The sequence below is a fragment of the Argopecten irradians genome, chromosome 1, assembly GCF_041381155.1.
Source record: "Argopecten irradians isolate NY chromosome 1, Ai_NY, whole genome shotgun sequence".
Lineage (NCBI taxonomy): Eukaryota > Metazoa > Mollusca > Bivalvia > Pectinida > Pectinidae > Argopecten > Argopecten irradians.
Window position 1 is genome coordinate 32,536,109 of NC_091134.1, and position 20,320 is coordinate 32,556,428.

Consider the following 20,320-nt stretch of genomic DNA (forward strand, 5'->3'; position numbering starts at 1 on the left):
ATATATGGAAAGGCATATATTCTTAGATCTAGTAATTTCAGAAGTTATACAGCTCTCTGAGTATCAGCTATTTTTTAATATGTGATTACCATATGGCCAGGTATTAATAAGACACTTATCAGTCGTTTTATGGTCTCCAATATCAATATATTAGGTATAAAAACCATTTAGTGTATATGGAATTTTATAGAAAAAAAAAACACAAAAGAAACTAAAACAAATTTGCCATCGATCTCTAACGTTTTCCCAGCTGGAATTGTATAGATATATAAGGAACTATCATTACGTGTTAATCAGACTCTATGTATCCAATATCACCGGGTCATTTATATCAATTTTTCGTCAGGAGTACAGATTTGTTTGTTTGTTTGTAAATGACAATGTTCGACCGAAAAAATACTTGTGAAGAAAGTACAATATAACTCAATTGGGACACTGAAATCAATATCGAAGCCTTATGTACTCAGTTTATTATCAATATTATATGCATAATGTATGTAAAGTTGTCCATTCTCCACTGCATGAGTGTAGTGTTGTGTATGTATGACAATTTTGCAAATGAAGTGTAAAACTTAATGCAACACAATTATTTGAATAAAATAATAAATCCAATTTTGTATAAACTATATTTTATAAATTCAATGGACTTTCCTTCCATTAGACATCAAATTGATTTATAAAATGAATACTAAAAGAATCATTACACGTGGCCGAAAGTTCATCAGTAACAAAAAAAAAAAAAAAAAAAAAAAAAAAACCCGAATGGTACAAGAACAAAATCTACAATAAACAAATTTGGGCCGAATTCTTAAAGATGCTCCACCGCTGACAAATGGTATTTTTTCACTATCAAAAACAGGAGGAGACTATTTAGTATTTTTCTTCAGTTACAAAAGTTACTTACTTTACACCATTACCACCGGTGGAGCATCTTTAAATTTTGTTTTTTGATATGTATATTTAGAACTTCGGTTAATCTATGTCTCTGGGTTAACCTGTGTGTCTTGTGTTCACGTAACAATCAATATTTCATATGTAGTTTAATTCCAATGATACCTGAAACCGTTTTAAACGAAAGAGTGGTCATAAAAAAATCCCGATTTTTCTGTTTTATTTGCGAAGTTGATAACATGCGGACATGTAAATTCTGTATATTACAAACTGTAATCCGATATCCCATTTGTATATAATAGTCACTATAATGACAATAGTCAATTTGTTTTAATTCTGTAATTTATTATTGACCCTTTATAATAGCTAGTATTTACAAAGCATATATTACAAATAATCTGCTTAGGTTAAATACACAAACTCGACACAACAACCATAATTATTCAAATGTATAAATACGAATTCTCTATATTTGTCAATTCGGCTTTTAAAACTCCATTTTTTCAATTAAGTGTTTCCCTTTTATGTATAGGCATTGATGAAACTCTAAATGGCGGTATCAATTTTTATTACTTTACTGTGAAATCGATTATATTTTAATTGTTAGTATTGGTCTACGAATGTAACACTTCGGCTATAACATGGATATGAATATTCAATTACCCCAGGTGGCCACGCCCATTTCTTTGCCATAAATGTATAGTGTCGGATATAACTCCGCCCACTTCAGACCTCCGGGTACGCGATTGGCCAGCGGTAATCACCGGTATCGGCGAGATCAAAGGATCACATGATTGAAATCTACCTAGAGTGTTAGTTTGTAAACATGTGTAAGTCATTCATGGAAACACTTTACAGATTGGGTCGAAACGATTCAAACACAGCCTCCTTTAGAGCGATCCAGGTTTTCGACAAAGTTGACAAATATTCCACAAATGTTAGATTCGGCAACAACCTGCGACTTCAAACTGGAAACGAAGGATCTTGGAGATTCTGGTTTTGCGGAATTAGAAAATTGTTGTGAAATGAAATCAACACACCTGAATGTTTCTCACCTGCTCAATGCAGTGGACAGTGAAATGACAGTTGGCAGTGAGAAGGGAGATCCCACAGAAAGACAGTTACATGTTAAACTCGAAGACAAGGAATTATGGGGAAAATTCAAGGAGTTTACAAACGAAATGATCGTCACGAAAAACGGCAGGTAAGCATTCAATATCATACCTGTAAATAATAGCACTACCTGTTAATTTTTTGTCACGGTTCGGCAAACTATCGAGATATTCGAGTTGTTACAATGTAGCCAGTTAAGTACACTTTGTAGGTAAATTATCCTATAATATAATAAACATCATAAGCTTACCGATAAATGTTTTTCTAATATAACACATGGTCGGGAAAGTTAAAAGATAAAGTCTTGAATTGAAGAAACCACACAAGTGTATCGACTCAGTACCGACCTACTTTGTCATGTATTCGTTCGGTATCATCAAAAATGAACTTCCATTCACAAATTATACCGATCGAAAGTCCTAAGGAGTGGACTTTCTATTTACACAGACTCAGTTACTGTTGGTTAATGTTCTTTTATACGTTTATGAACCAAACACTACTATTTTTATGTTATAGTGGGTTCTTGCTAAGGGACACAAAAGAAATATATCCAGTTTCGATTTCCATAAACATTAAATAAATAAAATAAATAATATAAATAAATAAAATCAAAATAAGTGTAGAATAGCATAAGTTGTATTGTTAAAATTTAATAAGTAAATAGTGCTAGAGATCTAAATGATCGTTAGACTATTATCAAGATCTCTGACAATGTGGAACTTAAAGCCTTGAATTGAATTATCAAAAGTATTTCCTTGTTGAAACGAATTAATTATTTCAGAACTATGTTTCTTTTGTATATTAAAGGGATATTTTAACGTTTGGTTCAGCACACTAACGTTTACGATATGAATTGGCATTGTAATACATTCAATTTCTGGAACCAGTATTGTGATCAGACAAAATTTTGTAACGTCTGGATTAACATGTATCTCGCTTATTTGTAACATGAAAAGAAACTGCAACTTACTCATACACTGCTATCTCGATTATCTCCATATCTACTAAAATATCTTTGATAGAGTTGGTTCGACTAATAAACACATATTAAATCAGCGACGCAGTCGCATTTCATCGACGTCTAAATACTCTAAATTACAAATCTGTTCATGCAGAAAAACTAGAAATGACTAGAACGATTATATTTCTAACATGTGTTTTTATAGGGCGTGACGTCTAGCAGAACGAAATGCATTTCTCTAACACAAGTTGAAATACCATTTAGGAAAAAATGTCCTTTGAAGAAACTGTTATTAGTTTTACCGAATTCATTGTTGAATCTGATGTGAATGGTATTGACTGTTATTTCTTTTATAAACACCGTCAGAATGAAGCGTTTTTATTCTCTATGGTAACTAAATATAAATAGAGCCCTGTCGGAGATTTACTCTAAAGATATAGGGAGAACAGCCAACGGGTTCAGTGGCACTTTAAATATTTGTTGATATTATTTCAAACTACTGTTATTCCCAATAATTTAAAAAAAAGATACCTTTAAACTAGGGTGAATATTGAGACTAATGGCTAAATGGAGTAATCACAATTAGAAAACTCAAATAAAATATCTGCATGAAATTCGAATGTTTCCGAGAATGAAAGGATAGCAAATTATAAAGAAACTGTTATTCCTATTTTTGATCGTTTATAATGAAATATTCATTTCTATGCCACTATTACAACGGGACCTAATCGTTGTTAGTTTTTCAAAATTAGGATTTCTTAGAAACTAAAACAATCAATTAAACGAATACTTCAAAAACTAAAGAAATAAATAACAGCACGTTTTTAAACGATGAATAACTGGCTAAATAAATAATTAAGTATGTGTTTTAGTTTATTCTAATCCAGGTACAAATCTTTTTTATATAACAATACAGCCTATTATGATTAATATCAAATGGAAAGGGAAAAGTAAAACAGACTTATTTGTTTAAATAAATGATATTGTATGGAATTAAGATACAGTACAATATCACACAAGCTTTGATTTATAAACAAGAACAAAATACTTACATTAATCCGTGTCCATACATAATCGTGAGCAATTGTACAGAACTACACTTGGATAAATTATTGTTGCTAAGTGCAGAGGAAGGAAGTGTTGTAGGGACTGTGAGAAATGAAACAACTGATGTTTATGTTTCAACTATACAATGATAGAATTACGCTGAGAAGACATCATTGGTCCTAGTTTGATAACACTAATAGGCTCCGAGCATACGAATTTGCAAAATCTTGAAACCCACCTGTGTTTTAGACACAACTTTAACGAATATTAATTATAATCTATTTTAATTTTCAATCTCGCAATATTTAATACAATTTTTACTAACCGGACTAGTTTAGGAGTTGTTCTATCATTCCCACTGGGAATGCATTTCACTAATTCAATGTATTTTAGGACTGACTTTGAAATATTTTGAATTGAAATGATTTAAAAATTACTTAATATCGTGTTTTGATAATGTTTTTATATTTGTTATATTATTATTTTAACACAGGGTTTTACGTGTAAGTATATAAGGGAAAATAAAACGATAACAGACAAGGATCTACCTATTTGATCAGGGAAATAGTTATCATTTTTCAATGTTCTGCTGTAGGCAAAGATATGTCTAAATTGATATTGAACTATTTTATTGTCTCGTTTTTATGAGTTTAGCATTAAATGTGGATACAATTGGTAGGTCATCAGTACTTTTACGTTTTTATAGTACTTTTAATGGAAACCATTATCTTAGCTAAATATCAAAATTAGGATCTTATGGTAGCATACCTGGTATGTAGTTGATTGAAAAATAATATCATGTGCGATTCTTTGAAGTTCGCGGTCAAAAGTATATATTATACATTATTTGAAGGTTAAAAATACTCTTATTAATAATTTACTCTGTTAAAGTGACATGGACATTTACTTGTAAAATTCAACATTTAACTGTTAACTTGCAAACGCCAGGTTCAATTTTGTGGTATTTTCATTTCAATAAACAATGGCCTCTTCTTTTCTTCCCTCTGAAATTGAATAAAATGTTAGTTAGAAGAAATCTCGTAATTATAAATTTGAATACATCAAAATAAATTTCTACCACTCCCAAACAAGAAAAAAAAGCTAAAAATGTTTCACGATTTGTCAACATTACAATACTCATTCATATCTTGATTAAACAGATGGTTAAATATTCACTTCATTTTTTAAATGACATTTTTTATGACAGCTTAGAACGACAGACCTGATAATATAAAAAGTTAGAAATCCCCACATTATACATAGTTACCATTGAAGAATTAAATTATCATTTTCGAAAAATTAATAAATTACATCGTATTTTACAATTAGTGAGAGTTGTTCTACTTTTTTTGATAGTGGGATGAAATGTAAATGAATATCCTGATTATAACTGTATATTTATTTACTTTTTATTCGATTCTAGAAACAAGTATGCTTAGAGCGTCAAGTTGTAAAACACAATATCATTTTTTTTTTTCGAAAATAATAATTGAATTCATCAGTCATAAATATTTATACTGTGTGAATTTCTAACCGTTTTATATGGGTCTTTCTAAGCGTGTCCTCATGTACTTGTGAAGTGGCCGAGGTTTATAGTTCTCCCACTCCCCCAACCATACAATCACTATCTATAATATCATAACACACATTTATAAACCTTCATAATTAGTCCTCCTCATACCGACCACTCCACTATCAGGGAAAATGTAGGATAGATAATTATAGGCTAGATTTGTCATTTACAGGTTGTAATTTGCTTTATGCATGAATTGGAATTCAGTGAAAATATTTATTATTAGGAAAATACACAAATAGTTTTTATGTGATAAAATCTTATTCGAGAATAATGTTAAGATTTAATGAGTTAGAGAGAAAATAAACTCAAACAATATCATCTATATTAAAATATCATATCAATCCTTTTTCGAACTTTCATGAAAGTTGATTAGGCAATGGATATCAAAAATATGTTAAATTAAGTCAAGTTACCAATAATGAAACACATACAGACATTCTTTATTTTAACTCAGTCTCCAATATCATCATTCACAAATATCTAAATAATTAAAAAAAATATTATGTAAGTATGGTTCACAAGAAATTTAGGATAAAAAACTTGTGGAACTTAATATATTTGGATATACCTAGTGCTCTAAAATAAAAGTCTGTGTGCTATATGGTTGCATGGTAAATCAATAGGGCTCGATTTTTTTACTGCTTTTAAGTCTAGACCTCTAAAAGGTGTAAGACTGATCTATGGACACTAGGATAGGCTCAACTATGTGTAAACTGTAACTAATGCCCAGACCCCTGATTTTTAAAACATTTTTTATATTGTTTATTTCTGCATTATCTTACTTGACTATCAAAAACGTGTTATTTACAGATCAAACTTAGATATCATCAAAGGTTTTGTAATGACATAAATTAGGTAAAAAATATAATTAACAAATAGAATGATGACATTTGCTAATCATATACAGTAGTTCACTGTCAATCATTCACAACGCTCAAGTATTGTGCACGGAACTTATTTTTTTTAGACATCTGCCTTCCATCTAAATAAATATAAAAATGAAATTCATGTAGATTCTAGATGATTTATTAATCCTTATTTTGAAAAAAAAACCGATAAAGAATGTTGACACAAATTTATAAAAATAGCGATAAAAATATTTAAAAACAAAAAAGTTTCGTATATTTTTTACCAAAAATATTTTACGTCCTTCTTTTCCAGGCGGATGTTTCCGGTGTTTCGGGTAACCATTTCCGGTTTGGACCCTAATGCTATGTACACGGTCCTATTAGACTTCACACAAGTTGATACTCACAGATGGAAATACGTAAATGGCGACTGGGTTGCGGGGGGTAAGGCCGAACCGGCCGCACCTAACTGCGTGTACATCCACCCCGACTCGCCAAACTTTGGCGCTCATTGGATGAAGGAGACCGTGACCTTCAGCAAGGTCAAACTAACCAACAAACTCAACGGTGGCGGACAGGTGAGCAGCAAACGTTTTTTCAGTATTTTTAAAATTAAACATTTTTTATTATTTTTATTTTGAAATAAATAACTTGTGGGATTTATAGATTTATAGATACAGATTACACAAAAGATCTGCATTATCAGATAAAATGTAACGAACATCCCTTTGGATTATTTTGTTAGAAATGTAAGATTACTTTTCTTTGGAAAGACATAGCAGATTGTCGGACAATAGTTATCTTAGACAATCAATGACAGGTAATGTTATTGAGGATAAGAGAATCATAAAGACAAGCATTAAGTGTAGATGGACTGAGTCTATAATATGACATATTGCATGATAGGGACATGGCGACAGATCCCTAGATTACTCCGCCATTATCAGGCCATTTACTGGTTGTTTAGGGGGTATATTGGACCCCATTAAGTTCCCATTCCACACGCCAAGTTTCATTTGATGTTCACATAGAGTCAACATGTACTGGAGACACGGTCCCAAACAGGCTTCAAACACTTGCACTGGTCAGTAAAACGAGCGAGCAAATCGGAATCAGTCACGGTAGCGCGGCTGAAATTAGGCTTGACCGCTTCGGACTTCGGACAATGACGAAATTGAAACAAGTGACCACAACGCATATCAGATTGACCATCCCTATTGTCCATTAGACTTTTAGTCGACCATGTCAAGGTTCTCGCCTTGCCTCTTTCCCTGATACTCTATAGACTTATGTCACGGTTACTTCCGGCCATTCACTCCTTCCGCTGACATTATAGACAGAGTGTTACCAAAGTCCATAAAGACATTATATATTACAAAGGATTCGTCTTCATGCTCCGATTTTAAACTCAAACATTTACTGATCATAAAAGACCATTTTTGCTTGGACTTTAAAACACAACTAAGGGTTCTTTTTCAAAGACAATAGTTCACGAATTGTTTATAATGTTCATGTACTCCATTAGATTAACCCCATTACATTTATGTTGATAGCAACATCAAACGTATTTCAGAGTCCATTGGGTACTAATCGCATGTTTTATACGAAACACAAACGCTACCAAGTAACCCTTTATTCATTTGTGACAGAATGTTATACAGCCCAAATCTCCTACCAGTGCTGTAGTCCTCTTTAAGAAAAAGAAACTCTGTATTGTAACAATTTTTATACATCAAATGTTCTCCTCTTCCTTGCAGATTATGCTGAACTCATTACATAAATACGAGCCCCGTGTACACATCGTCAAGGTGAACAATTCTCAGAAGAAAAGAATCACAAGTTTTAGCTTCCCAGAGACCCAGTTTATCGCCGTCACAGCCTATCAGAATGAAGAGGTAGGTTCAATAACCGCCAAGCCTGATAACGGGGCATAATTTTGATGCGAATAACCTTCAAACCTAATAATATGACCTATTATTCCCAATAACCCCCTCCAATTGAACCAGGTGCCCTTAAAACCCATGACGACTACATACGATTTCATACCTTCCAATATTCTAGCAAGTCCTGTTGATTCATACCTCTAAGTTCATGGGTAACATAATTCTTGTGCAGGTATAGGGTATTGAATCTTTTCTACCATAAGTCTTTTTTTGTATTGAAAACTTAGATATACATTTGGTTAATGTTTTTTATTGTCACAACTTTTTATATTGTCACAACTCTTTATAACTAGAAATAATTGCACTTATCTTATTAGAAATGAATGCATCCATTCACGGTTATATTACCACCTTCCTGATCTTAGCCTCCACCAACAAGATATATAAAATCACAGATGAAAGTGTTGGATTCTCTTTTAAAGATAAGAAAATAACCTTTTTTCTTGTAGTTTCCCTCAAAAAAAAAAAAGAAAAAGAGTAAAAAGGAAATGCTGAAGTCAGTCTAACGACTGAACTTTTTTTTTTCATTGTAAATTTCGTTTGCACTGGCGTCAAGCAACAAACAAACAAACGTTTGTCGCAAAATAAGACAGATATATTTAAATATTTGAGACACTGTCATTGGGAATGTACAACAACTATAAAATTGTATGATGGAAAAGTTTTTCATATACTGCACCCATTGTTAAACTCCACAGGGTATTTTATTCATTAACCAATTATGAATGCATTGGCATGATTTTCAACACTTAAAAGTAGATCTTTTATCTTCGAATAGAATTGATAAGGACAAAAGACAAATACTTCAGTGACCATTATCTTAAAGAGCAACAAATATACCGACGGTGCTTCTTCGTTTGACTTGACGAGATATTGAATATTTTCTTACTTTGTAATTAAACTGGTGTTTCGTGTGTGCTTTTTTTCTAGTGTTTGCAAAGAATTTCTGTCGGTGAAATGAATTGACGTGTTTTATCGTAAATATCTTGGTTGGCTTTTAATGCTCCCAGTGACTTGTTTTACCTGACATGATATGCATGCCTCTATAGCAGATAATGATAGGAATGCCATATTGACGTCTTCGATTTGACATTTGAATAAATACTTAGCTTGTGTCAAAATATGAACAGTTTTACAAGTGTTTATATTTAATTTTTTTCTTAATTTGATTCTTTAAAAGTACATGTTGCAATTGTATTCAATATTTACGGCAACACGCAAATGTGTCCATTTGAGATTTATCTATAATATCTTCGAGAAAAATTGGCCTTCCTTTTCATTTGTGAAGGAAATTGCTACTCAAAGAGATTTCAAGTAGCAGACGAATGGGTTCTTTAACGGCTGGCACGAACGTCTGCACAAAAGATTTCATACTCAAGTCTTTGACGTAGTTTGAAAAATAAGATCAACTTTATTATGAACAGAGTTATAATCAAGTGAACGGCTACGAAAATGATCAAAGGCAACTTTCAACTTTGCTATGAATCAATGTTTAAAGAAAATTATAAAAAAGACAGCCGATTAGAAAAAAATGTTTCAAACACGTGTTTTCCTTGCCTCACGTTATGTTTGCTTACTGTCCGATTTCAAACACTTTCATGATATCGGGTTACAATCGAACGGTCCCTGGGTAACACCTATTTGTAACTCCTTTTCAAGAGAGTGCTAATGATGGCCTAACGATGATTCGTTACGGCATCCACAGACAAGATCAATTCACTTATCGAACGAAAAAATTATTAGGAAAATCATTAGCGCTATCATTCTGTGTATTTATGTCAGAGATGTTGTTTAAATTTCTCACGACGCATTTGAAGTTTTGATTTGAGGTACTGACTGACGTTGACTAGGCAGACTCGGGCCATACGAACTGTATAGGCTGATTTCTTCTCATTAAATTAAGTTCTAGTTAAATGTAAATACTCATTGACAGTAAATCCTTGAGTCTAACACTTCCTGACACATCAAGATCTGAACCAAAAGCGACATTACCAGGGCTCGGCACACCAACTTAAGATTTCCTTATGTTCAGTTGCCCTTTTTATGGATTTTATTTGCAAAAAAAAATCTAATATTATTTGATATATTCCTGAAAATATTACGATAAGAGTGTATTTTTTTTATTTTTCACAAAGGAGAATTCTTTTTCATGTTATATAATTGACAAAAGTTGGCGGGCATATGCATGTGCTTACGACTTCTGTCGAGATGCTCTTCAGATTTGAAGGGCGTGTTGTATGAGTTTGACTGGAGACCTAAGTTCTGTCTATTTGACAAAGTTATAAAGTATAAACGTGGTGCTACCTACATCCAAGATTACATAAGTCATATTATGAAATTACAATGCAAACCATCATGCAATAAGAACTTAGCTGTTGTTATGGAGACGAATATGGCTTCCACTTTCATTTTTATTTTTATTAAAGATTTTTTTGTTTGTTTTGCAATTCAAATACTTTGTTGTTTTTTAATTTTTAAACTTTAATATCATCCTTCTTTTAAAGCACACAAATATATATATATATATATATAATGTAGTTTTAATTGCCTTTATTGATAAAGCCTTCATAATTTGTTGCCCTTTTTTTTCAGACATAATCCCACTCTTTTGTTTTAATAATTGACATACTAAATCTCATTTGTGTCCTGTTTACATTGTCAAAGTTTTACCATTTATTCTTTTAAAACTGCCAACTTGCCATATTAAAACATTGAGTTGTGTTGCAATTAATAAACTTGTAAAAACATACCCGTCATAATAACATTACTTACGCCCTCTAATCCTTCCCTGTGTCCTCTCTTCTGCTGCAATTGTCCCACTAAAAGTACTTGAGTTGGAACAATTACTTTACTGATGCTGTGGTTTTTTATATTGACACATTGAAACAAATTGTTCTCTTGCAAATGAATATGAAAACTGGTTTATTTAAGTTGTGATATATATACCATTGCTCGTTCTAATTTTTAAGTCCCCTAATTTTTATTCATTGTAAGATAGTTAACCTATATTTTGGCAAAGTAGGTGACAACCGTGTTATAGGTAGACAACTTAATGTTTATATTTCATATAGTAGATTTTTTGTAATATGTACTAAATTTACGAGTAATAATGGTGTAATTAATTTTCCGATAACACCGCCCGCGTAACAGATCTATGTTGTCTCTGTGTTGATCTACACCAACTAGTCGACTTCTTGTGATCATTTTTGTATTTACTGACTTCAATCTACTCTAAGTTCATTGACAGAGTACAAAGTTACACAATGGAGCCTTCATTTCATATACTATTTTATCTTTCTATATATTTGCATTTCTGTCTTTCAGATAACTGCCTTGAAAATAAAACACAACCCTTTTGCCAAGGCTTTTCTGGACGCCAAAGAAAGGTGAGTAAATAAAAGAAGCAAATGAAATAGCATTTTCTTACATCCTCCATTTTGCTATCCGTAGTACTCAACCCGAGTGATTGCGCACGACATACACGGTCCTTATTTGAACCTCTGGCTTCAAAGGCGGAAAAACAATCAAGAGAGCTATTGTTGTTTATTGTAAGATTTAATCAGATGACGGGGTTTATTTGGTTTAACCTTTAATGGTAACAGAAACCAATAAGTGATCAATTCCTAGCCAGTGATATAGAGAAATGCCAAATAATTGTCGTGTTCAATATTTAAACTACACTGTTGGAATTTTCTTTGGGTTTAATTAATGGTTTAGTACAGAAGAAATACGGAATAGTTTTATGAGGGTTAACTTAAGTCAACATACCTGCTTCCAATAAATAGTTTATACTTCACATAATTCCTTAACACTTTAAACTTAAAAGGTCCCGGGTGGACCTCCAGCAGGTCTAGTGTATCATGCTGTGGTCAGATCTATTAACGAATTTCTGTTTAAACAACTTGACTAAGTACACCAAGTAATTACTAGATCTCCGTACAATAACACACACCAGCTAGGAACTCGTATAGACTTGTGTACGAGATGAAATACGTATTTATATAATGACATATGTGCTCGGGTTTTTTTTCTAAGAAAACTTGTGAAGGTTGTTGAAGCATTTATACAACAGATTTATTGTTTCTTGGTACCTTTGAAAAAGATAGCATAATCCTTGCTTATTTTTTGTATTTATGTTAAGACATATGCGTTTTTTTTCTCTTTGTAGCACCATTACATTTGTATACATAATGTTGATGATGACAGAAAATAATTTCAATGTTCAATGATGGTAGCATAAATGATTATGTTAATATACCTTCAATCTTGCATTTTTCCAGACCTGATCAGAAAGATTTTACAGAGGATGCCTTGGACGGCCAGCGGTCACTCTCACATTGTAAGTCTAATGAAAGAAATTTAATCGAAAAACCTTCCGATTGCTATAAGCTGCTACCTCTGTTATGATTCTTTGAATATCAATTAACATTACATCAACAAACGTATCAAAAATACAAAGGCGAACAACTTTCACAATTTTCGTTTATTTGAAAAAGTAATTCATTGACGGCCGATAATGTAAAATTGCATGCTTGGTGACGTGACTGGCAATTATCAGTAATTTGTGGAAGTAAAACGACCATATTGATATGTACCTGTAATCTTCTCACCTGGCCAGGTGTTCGGGTGATGTTTTCTGTGTGGCATTATCAGGTAGACAAATTGTTAAACGTTGACTATCAAGACCGATCGTGAGCGGAACAGTAGAATACCGGCTTTACACTGAAATACGTTGGCAGTGGGCATTGACAACATTCACTACTGATTCTATACTTATCTGTAATGAAGTGGCTGGGTTGTATGGGGACGGCCATGAGCTGGGGTATAAAGAGGGACGGATATCTAGTTTGGGGCACAACTGTCACGCAATTGAGACGTACCTGAGATAACGCCCACAAAACAGTATCAATAAATTAGCTGACTGCCGAGAAGAGATTGGTGCAACCTGATAACAGTAGTATTGATAGGTGTTGATAGGTAATCGGGATCTTTGATGATCAATAATATTCACAGGTAAATAGCCTACAGGTATGATATATATGCTAGGTAGATACTCGTATATGTTTAACATGAACTAGGCACATAATCTTAATGGCGGGGATGTAGCTTAACTCGCACCTTTCATCTCCTCGGAGATACGTGTTACAATTTACCCAATCATCGCACGCTTTAATTAAATTACCTGTTCCAAAGGTAGCGAACCAATGAGGAGCGAGCGCGGTGTCTTCTCCTGGATTAGACTGGAGTATTACTTACCATACAAACAAATTAAGTCGGGTATGAAAAGAGGAGAAAATCCCCCGTTTAATAGGAAATACAATACCCGATGTTTAACCCCTCCTAGGTGGCCTAGCAATGATTTTGTGTTATTAGTGACTTTTATGATAGTTTTCTGGGCAATTTAATTTGTTCCTCCACTGAAGGGAAATTCGACTTTATGCGCCGCGGAAACCTAAGTCTTTGGGTGGGTGATTGGCCTCATGACAGCCACAAGGGATGTTATGCGGGTTACCAGATTTAATTCATTTGTTCACGCTGTCGTCGTGTCACTAACTCCATTTACATATATCAATTTGCATATGAATATCTTTTGATTAAAAACTATTGGAATTTAATATGTTTTAAAGAGACCATAATCAAATTTTAACTTACAGTTTATCAATGTCACTAATTATTTTTTCTCGCCATTAAAATATCGCGAGCCGTTGGATAGTGTTTCCTGCAATTAGAGAAAATAATTATCGCCTGGTTTTAAATGTACATGCTGCTTAGTGAGGATGTCTCACGTGCACAGAAGAATAAATCTACCTCCATCTACATAGAACTTTATGACCAAGTTGTGGTTACAAAAAGGATAACGTTACCCTTACCTTGTGGATGAGTTATGGGTAGGATTGTTAGGAGAACCTTCAGGGTAGCGCTATATCATAGATGTCCCCATGGATTATATTAGAGAAAAGTTATAAAGAAAACCTTGCGATTAATAAAATGTTTTAGAAGAAGGTGAATGCCAACTGGTGAGATACCGGGTCGGGGTATGTTACGGGGGGGGGGGTTGTTAATGAGGGGTCAGAACCATGGGAGCTAGGGATACATTTTTCGTTGGAGTTATTTCTTGGATTGGATTGGGGTTTGTCAAATGTCTTAAGTATACGCTAGGGGATTAAGTCATTTCTTTACAAGACCGTATTCCGACTGGGAACGGCACCCTCCTTAGTAAGCTGACAGACTAGTACTGTCTATAACACTACTCATCTGTAGCCAGTAATTGTCAGCGATAGTATCTATCAAGCCAACACTGTCATCTTAAATACTCGCATTTGTCGCCCCGTTTATGCCCTAACAATCAGCCCACTTAAAACAGATATTAAATGCCCTCCCATCCTCCACATGACTTTCAACACGTCCCTCGGTATAAAACCACAGATATCCTCTACCGCCCACAGGGACGGGAAACTAATACCTCTCTTAGGTTCCACTGGCTCACGATCCTATCGCAACATTACTCCATTTTAATGTAACATTTTTAATGAAAACTAGAGACGAGCGTACGGTTAAAGCAACCTTCTGCCGTATGATACGACCTACATGCTCTCACAATATCGTAATAACTACAATTCAATTACCGTCCCAAAAGAATAACATTCCCAAATTTCAAATGATTTTTGCATTCTTTTAATTTTGTGAAATTTCAATGAGAAGTTTTCATTTGTTACTTGAGACGCAGTCGTTTAAATTTCCTCGTCATATAATGTGATATTAATACGACAGTGGTTCGTCTTAAATGTATGCATGCACCCCTGTCTCGCCTTCATCGAGATTTCAATATCACTGTGCTATTCCCGATGTTGCGTCTAAATTGCATCAAAGGTGCAAGCAAGATTGATAGACATTATGGGCATAATGGAAACAAGATAACAAGCAGCAATTCAATCTTAGGGAAATGAAAATATTCCATTGCATGAAGAGATAGTGATAAAATTGGAATATTATTTTATTTAAAGACTAATTTTTCGACCTAAACATTGTAATGTAAGTGATATAGTTTTCTTGCTTTTTTTAACACAAATGTTTGTTTTGTTTAACACGTCTTCTTTGCAAACATTGTCTAAATTATATTTCTTTATGTCCACAGTGGCGAGTACATGGTACATACCCCCAGGAGGTCACTCATTGGTCCCACCTCCTGCACATCAGTTTCCAAATGCCATCAACCTGTCCAACGCCCACTGTGACCGCCTCAGTCTCAGACAGTCAAGGACCACGCCCTACCCACATCCGTACCAAAGACGCTCTCCACCTCACGGTAAGTCTGTTACAATGACATTCCCTTCAACTGTAGCAAAGACGCTCTTCACCCCACAGTAAGTCTGTTACAATGACATCCGCCCCATCACCCAAAACTCTCCCTCTCTATTATGTCAATTGCACCACAATACTAATTTCAATAGCTCAAACTGCACCAACAACATCATTGATTAACCCAATCGCCCCCGGAATTTCATAATAGACTGGTTTAGTCCTTGATTTAAGAGAGTCTAAATGTGTCTTCAGGGTTGGAGGAGTTAAGTACTATGACATTGCCCCATTTTACCAATGCTGTTTTGCCCTTACATAAGTATGTACAGTACTATTAATAAGGGATTTGTGTTTCCCTCTTAGTACTACCTTTTGGTTCTCACTTGGTCTGCATATCTTAAGAATGATGGCCAATGTTCATACTATAAACGAGCCTCCACTTATAAACAAATCATTTAATCATATTAAGATTTAAAAAATGGACACTAATGACAAATCTGTTTGAATGTTAAATATTTATATAATTTGTTCGTAGAAACTGCTACATCACATTTCAAGGTTAACGTCTAAAGCATCAGCAGATATTTTCTTTCGGGTTTAGATAATGGCTAATTGGCGTGCTAATCTGATTGTACATAACGATATACAGCCAGGGGGAGTCCGGTGTAGATTTAAATAGAGACGTCATCAATAGTTGGACATAAGAGGTCAGTAAGCGGTAAATTTAGGACAATTATCAGCTCTTAAGAAAAGTGTTTACGATGTTTGACCAGGGCCTCCAGTAAACTGAGTGGTAAAGTATGTGTAGATTTCGAGTGATTCAGTCCCCATTAAGATCGATTGCAGTGTCTCCTTAGTTAGCACCCAAGTGCCATTTGCCCAGACAAAATGCCCAACATCAATCCCTACCTAACTTTATACCTCAATCCGTTCCGCTGCTCGTAAAATCCAGTCTTTTCTATCTCCCTTTAAGACCTACGCGCCCCTTTTGATGTACAGCAATTAATTTCCTCTAAAATACATCTATTACCCATGACACAGGCCTGATGGCTCGGCCATAGGTTTTTATTGAATATTTGGCTGTATTTAGTACGGGACCCGGGGTGGCTATACCCCTTACAGACTATTTTAAATAATTTAACGGTTGAAGGAATCCTTTTCAGTTTCTTTATTGTGCTTTATTGAAACCCTAAGCGATCTAGGATATCGCGATGGTTGCTGATAACGCTAAAAGGACTTGTGGACAGTGTACCTTACTACATACACATATTATTATTTTATCGTCGGGCGTTAATCTTCTGCTCTTTGTAAGACAAATTCCAGAATATTACTGATAAAACTGATTAAAACACAAAACGTTGCATATTTTTCATATTTTAGAAAATGTTTTCGTAACAAACACAACGCTTTGTTTTGTTTTTAGATGAATATCTCAAATTCTAGTTCACGCAATGCTTATTCGTTTGGGGCATATGATTAAATATGATAAAAATATGATTAATTCGATTTTGATTTGATGAATTTGTGCTTTTGCACAAAAATCTAAAATAAATAAATAACAATATGAACGACAAACAGAAAATAGTATAAACGCGAAAACAGATTAACACCGGAATCACAGAAATGTCAATAATTATAACAACATTTATGAGTTATTTTTATCATACGTTTTCTTACTTTATTTCGTTTTATTTACAGGAGGCTACCCTAGAGATGTTAGCAGCAATATACCTGTTCTAAATATACCCGATAACTGGCCACATATGTCTACCGGAGGACACGGAATGCTGGGACAATCAAGTACGTCAGCTCCGCAGTCACAGTACGGAGTCTGGCCAATGGCTGGACCGATCGGAAACCTATCACCCAATCAGAACTGTGCAATGCCGTACCTGCGCTCAAGCGCCCCCTACACGTTATGTAACAGCACAACAACGATCTCAAGTGTACCAAACGTGACTCTGTCAAACTCAGTGCCTACTTCATCATTTGAAACATGTGATATTTCACCCTTCGCATCCAATCGTGATGTTTTTAAGAACAACGCATGGGGTGCCCTGTCTCCTCCACCGATCTAAATATAGCATCTACATTATTGTGATTGGATAGAAATAGGTCCCGTGCTTCTGTGATAAAAAGTATGCGCCGGTTCTGGATGCAAATCATGGAACAATTAAAGTATTATGCTTGTTGCCATCGATCTTTGTGTGTGAGCGTGCGCACGCGTGTATGTGACGTATGTATGACTGGTTAATTTGTTTAACCTAAGTGCTGTATAATCAAGAATCTTAACCCAAAACAATATCGAACGCACTTAATATATTAGTGATTAAAATACTCATTGTAAGTCTAATAGTGAAGTATATCAAGGAAGACCAGAAGAGACACTTATAATTTCTTTGATATGTGCTTAGTGGGTTTTATGAGATACTTTCGAAGTTCATTTTTAAATCTTATAAATGTTTTATTTCTGCAAAGGTAAATTGTATCTACCAGGTGACAAGTGGGGTTTGCACAGGTGTTACAAGTAAACAACTGATTAGGTTTCGTACCTGTATATATTTCCTAACTAACTGCCAGGCTCACACCTTTAGCCCACAAATCTAAGCGACAACAATGAGCAACTGTCATCAATTTTATCGGCGCATTCGATTCGATCACTAAGTAGTCATCTAAATCATGAAGGTCCCACGAGAGATCGTTATTGTATTTACCAAAATCCGGACCAATCGACCGGACGGATTTTACGGATATCTCCTTATTTATTTCCATCCTTAATCAAAATTATTAGCTCCACACTGCAATTGATTTGTGTGAAAAGCTTTAAGATATTTGTTACACAAAGATTAATGAACTGGCACAGGTGTTTCAAGTAGGGGCGTTATCTCTAAAAACATGTCACTAGCATTCACCCGGGTAGTGGTGGACTATGGTAAGACGGGTATATTTTACTACAAACGACTTAGTAATGAGTGGAAACAAAATGTGTATGGAAGAGAAAGTGATAGGGAATGAACGAAAAAGAGTGTAGAGTCAGACATTGTGAGAAAAAGACAGGAGAGCTACAGAAATGTGTAAAAGAATGTGTAAATGTTGAAAACATTAAAGTATTTTGTATATATTGTAAATATTGTATATTTACTTCAATATCGCTGATACGGAACTGTCTACGTTTGCTCATGTCAATATTAAATCACTTTATACATTTATACCACTTGTGTGATTGTGTTTATTTACGCCTTTAGGCGTCTTAAACCGACAATTACCCGCTACCGGTCGACTCATGTTCTTCTATTATTGAGCGAAAAAATGAAATATTTATTTTGGTGGAAAAGCCGACTTTTTTGTCTGGTATGTTTAAGAAGTACATAAGGCGATCGGTTGCAGGAATGGGCGATGGGTTTGAGGAAAAATAAACATTGGAATAAACTGCTCACATCTAGGACTTTACTCCGGTTGCCTTACAGGAGCAGATCTGCTGAAACGAGACCGATCAGTCGATATTTTATTACAAGATCGTCTTATTGACTATCTATACGATATGTTGACTTAAGTTGGCATACATAACAAAATTAAAGAGGAACACCAGTTCTAGCTATTTGTGTGGTCCCAACATCTTTACCGTGCTGGCCATTATATCAAAAGATGTCGAGCTTTGTGTTCGCAGTGTTTACTATAAAACCTGATCAAATACAGTTAAATTAATTATTACCTGGACCCAGTGTTCAGTCGGAATGTTTTACTTACACAGTGAATATAATACACTCCAGTGAAATTAAATAGTCTTATTATACTAATTGAAATTCTTCGAATACAAGTAGAGACATCTTCGGTAAGGGTCGGTACTACAGACCAGGACGATAATGAACCAAGGTTACATAATGAGATATAAAAAGATAAAGTGACAAGATCATTAACACACTAAGCTTGAGCTCAGTCATAGATATTTCGTCAATACTTAAACCTATACTTAAAGATGCTCCACCGCTGTCAAATGGTATTTGTTTCACTATAAAAAACCGGAGCAGACAATTTAGTATTTTTCTCCAGTTACAAAAGCTACTTACTTTACACCATTACCACCATTGAAAAGTTTGAGCTTCTAATTTTACTTCAAGTTAAAAATATGAAAAATAATTAATTGCATCCCGAAAAAAATCCGTGACACTATATCCTATATGGAATGAAGTACTGATTGCGCATGCACCAAAGGCGAAATGAATTATTTTATATTATTTTTTTTCTGTTAATTAGGCATATATATACACGATTAAACACCAATTATTGTTCAAATGATTAACATCATTTATGCTCTGTCGGCGGTGGAGCATCTTTAAGCAGCTTCAAATTATCAAGCCTTGACACTTAGATACATAGATTGGAATCTAGAGCAAAGACTTTAGGCGTAAAAGGCAAAGGCATCAAGTCCTGGGACCAGTTTCATGAACATTCCTTAAAATTCTCCATAGTAAAACATTACATAAGTTAAAGGAAGGCTCCTTAACTTCAGATTTTTCCTTAACTTCTGCAATGTTCATGAAACTGGGCTCAATCTATGGTGTTAAGGATGTCTTACTGAATAAGAAATTAATTTAATTCACTTGTCTGGGGTATCTATAAAAAGGAAATGAAAAGACATTGG

At 34.2% G+C, this 20,320-nt stretch overlaps 1 protein-coding gene across 1 annotated transcript; it reads left to right on the forward strand.

Moving 5' to 3' along the window:
* The first annotated feature begins 1,723 nt into the window (after positions 1-1,723).
* On the forward strand, positions 1,724-18,887 carry LOC138324525 (T-box transcription factor T-like). The gene is made up of 7 exons (XM_069269583.1): positions 1,724-2,095; positions 6,750-7,014; positions 8,194-8,331; positions 11,704-11,765; positions 12,660-12,718; positions 15,515-15,685; positions 17,377-18,887. Exons 1-7 carry the CDS (start codon positions 1,827-1,829, stop codon positions 17,754-17,756), a joined length of 1,344 nt encoding a protein of 447 aa, XP_069125684.1. The 5' UTR covers positions 1,724-1,826; the 3' UTR covers positions 17,757-18,887.
* The last annotated feature ends 1,433 nt before the right edge of the window (positions 18,888-20,320 follow it).

Excerpts from the sequence above, each read along its gene's own strand:
- LOC138324525 (XM_069269583.1), top strand. The coding sequence starts at position 1,827 with ATGTTAGATTCGGCAACAACCTGCGACTTCAAACTGGAAACGAAGGAT. Across the intron at positions 12,719-15,514 it reads CCAGCGGTCACTCTCACATT|TGGCGAGTACATGGTACATA; the intron begins GTAAGTCTAATG and ends TTATGTCCACAG. Across the intron at positions 15,686-17,376 it reads AAGACGCTCTCCACCTCACG|GAGGCTACCCTAGAGATGTT; the intron begins GTAAGTCTGTTA and ends TTTTATTTACAG.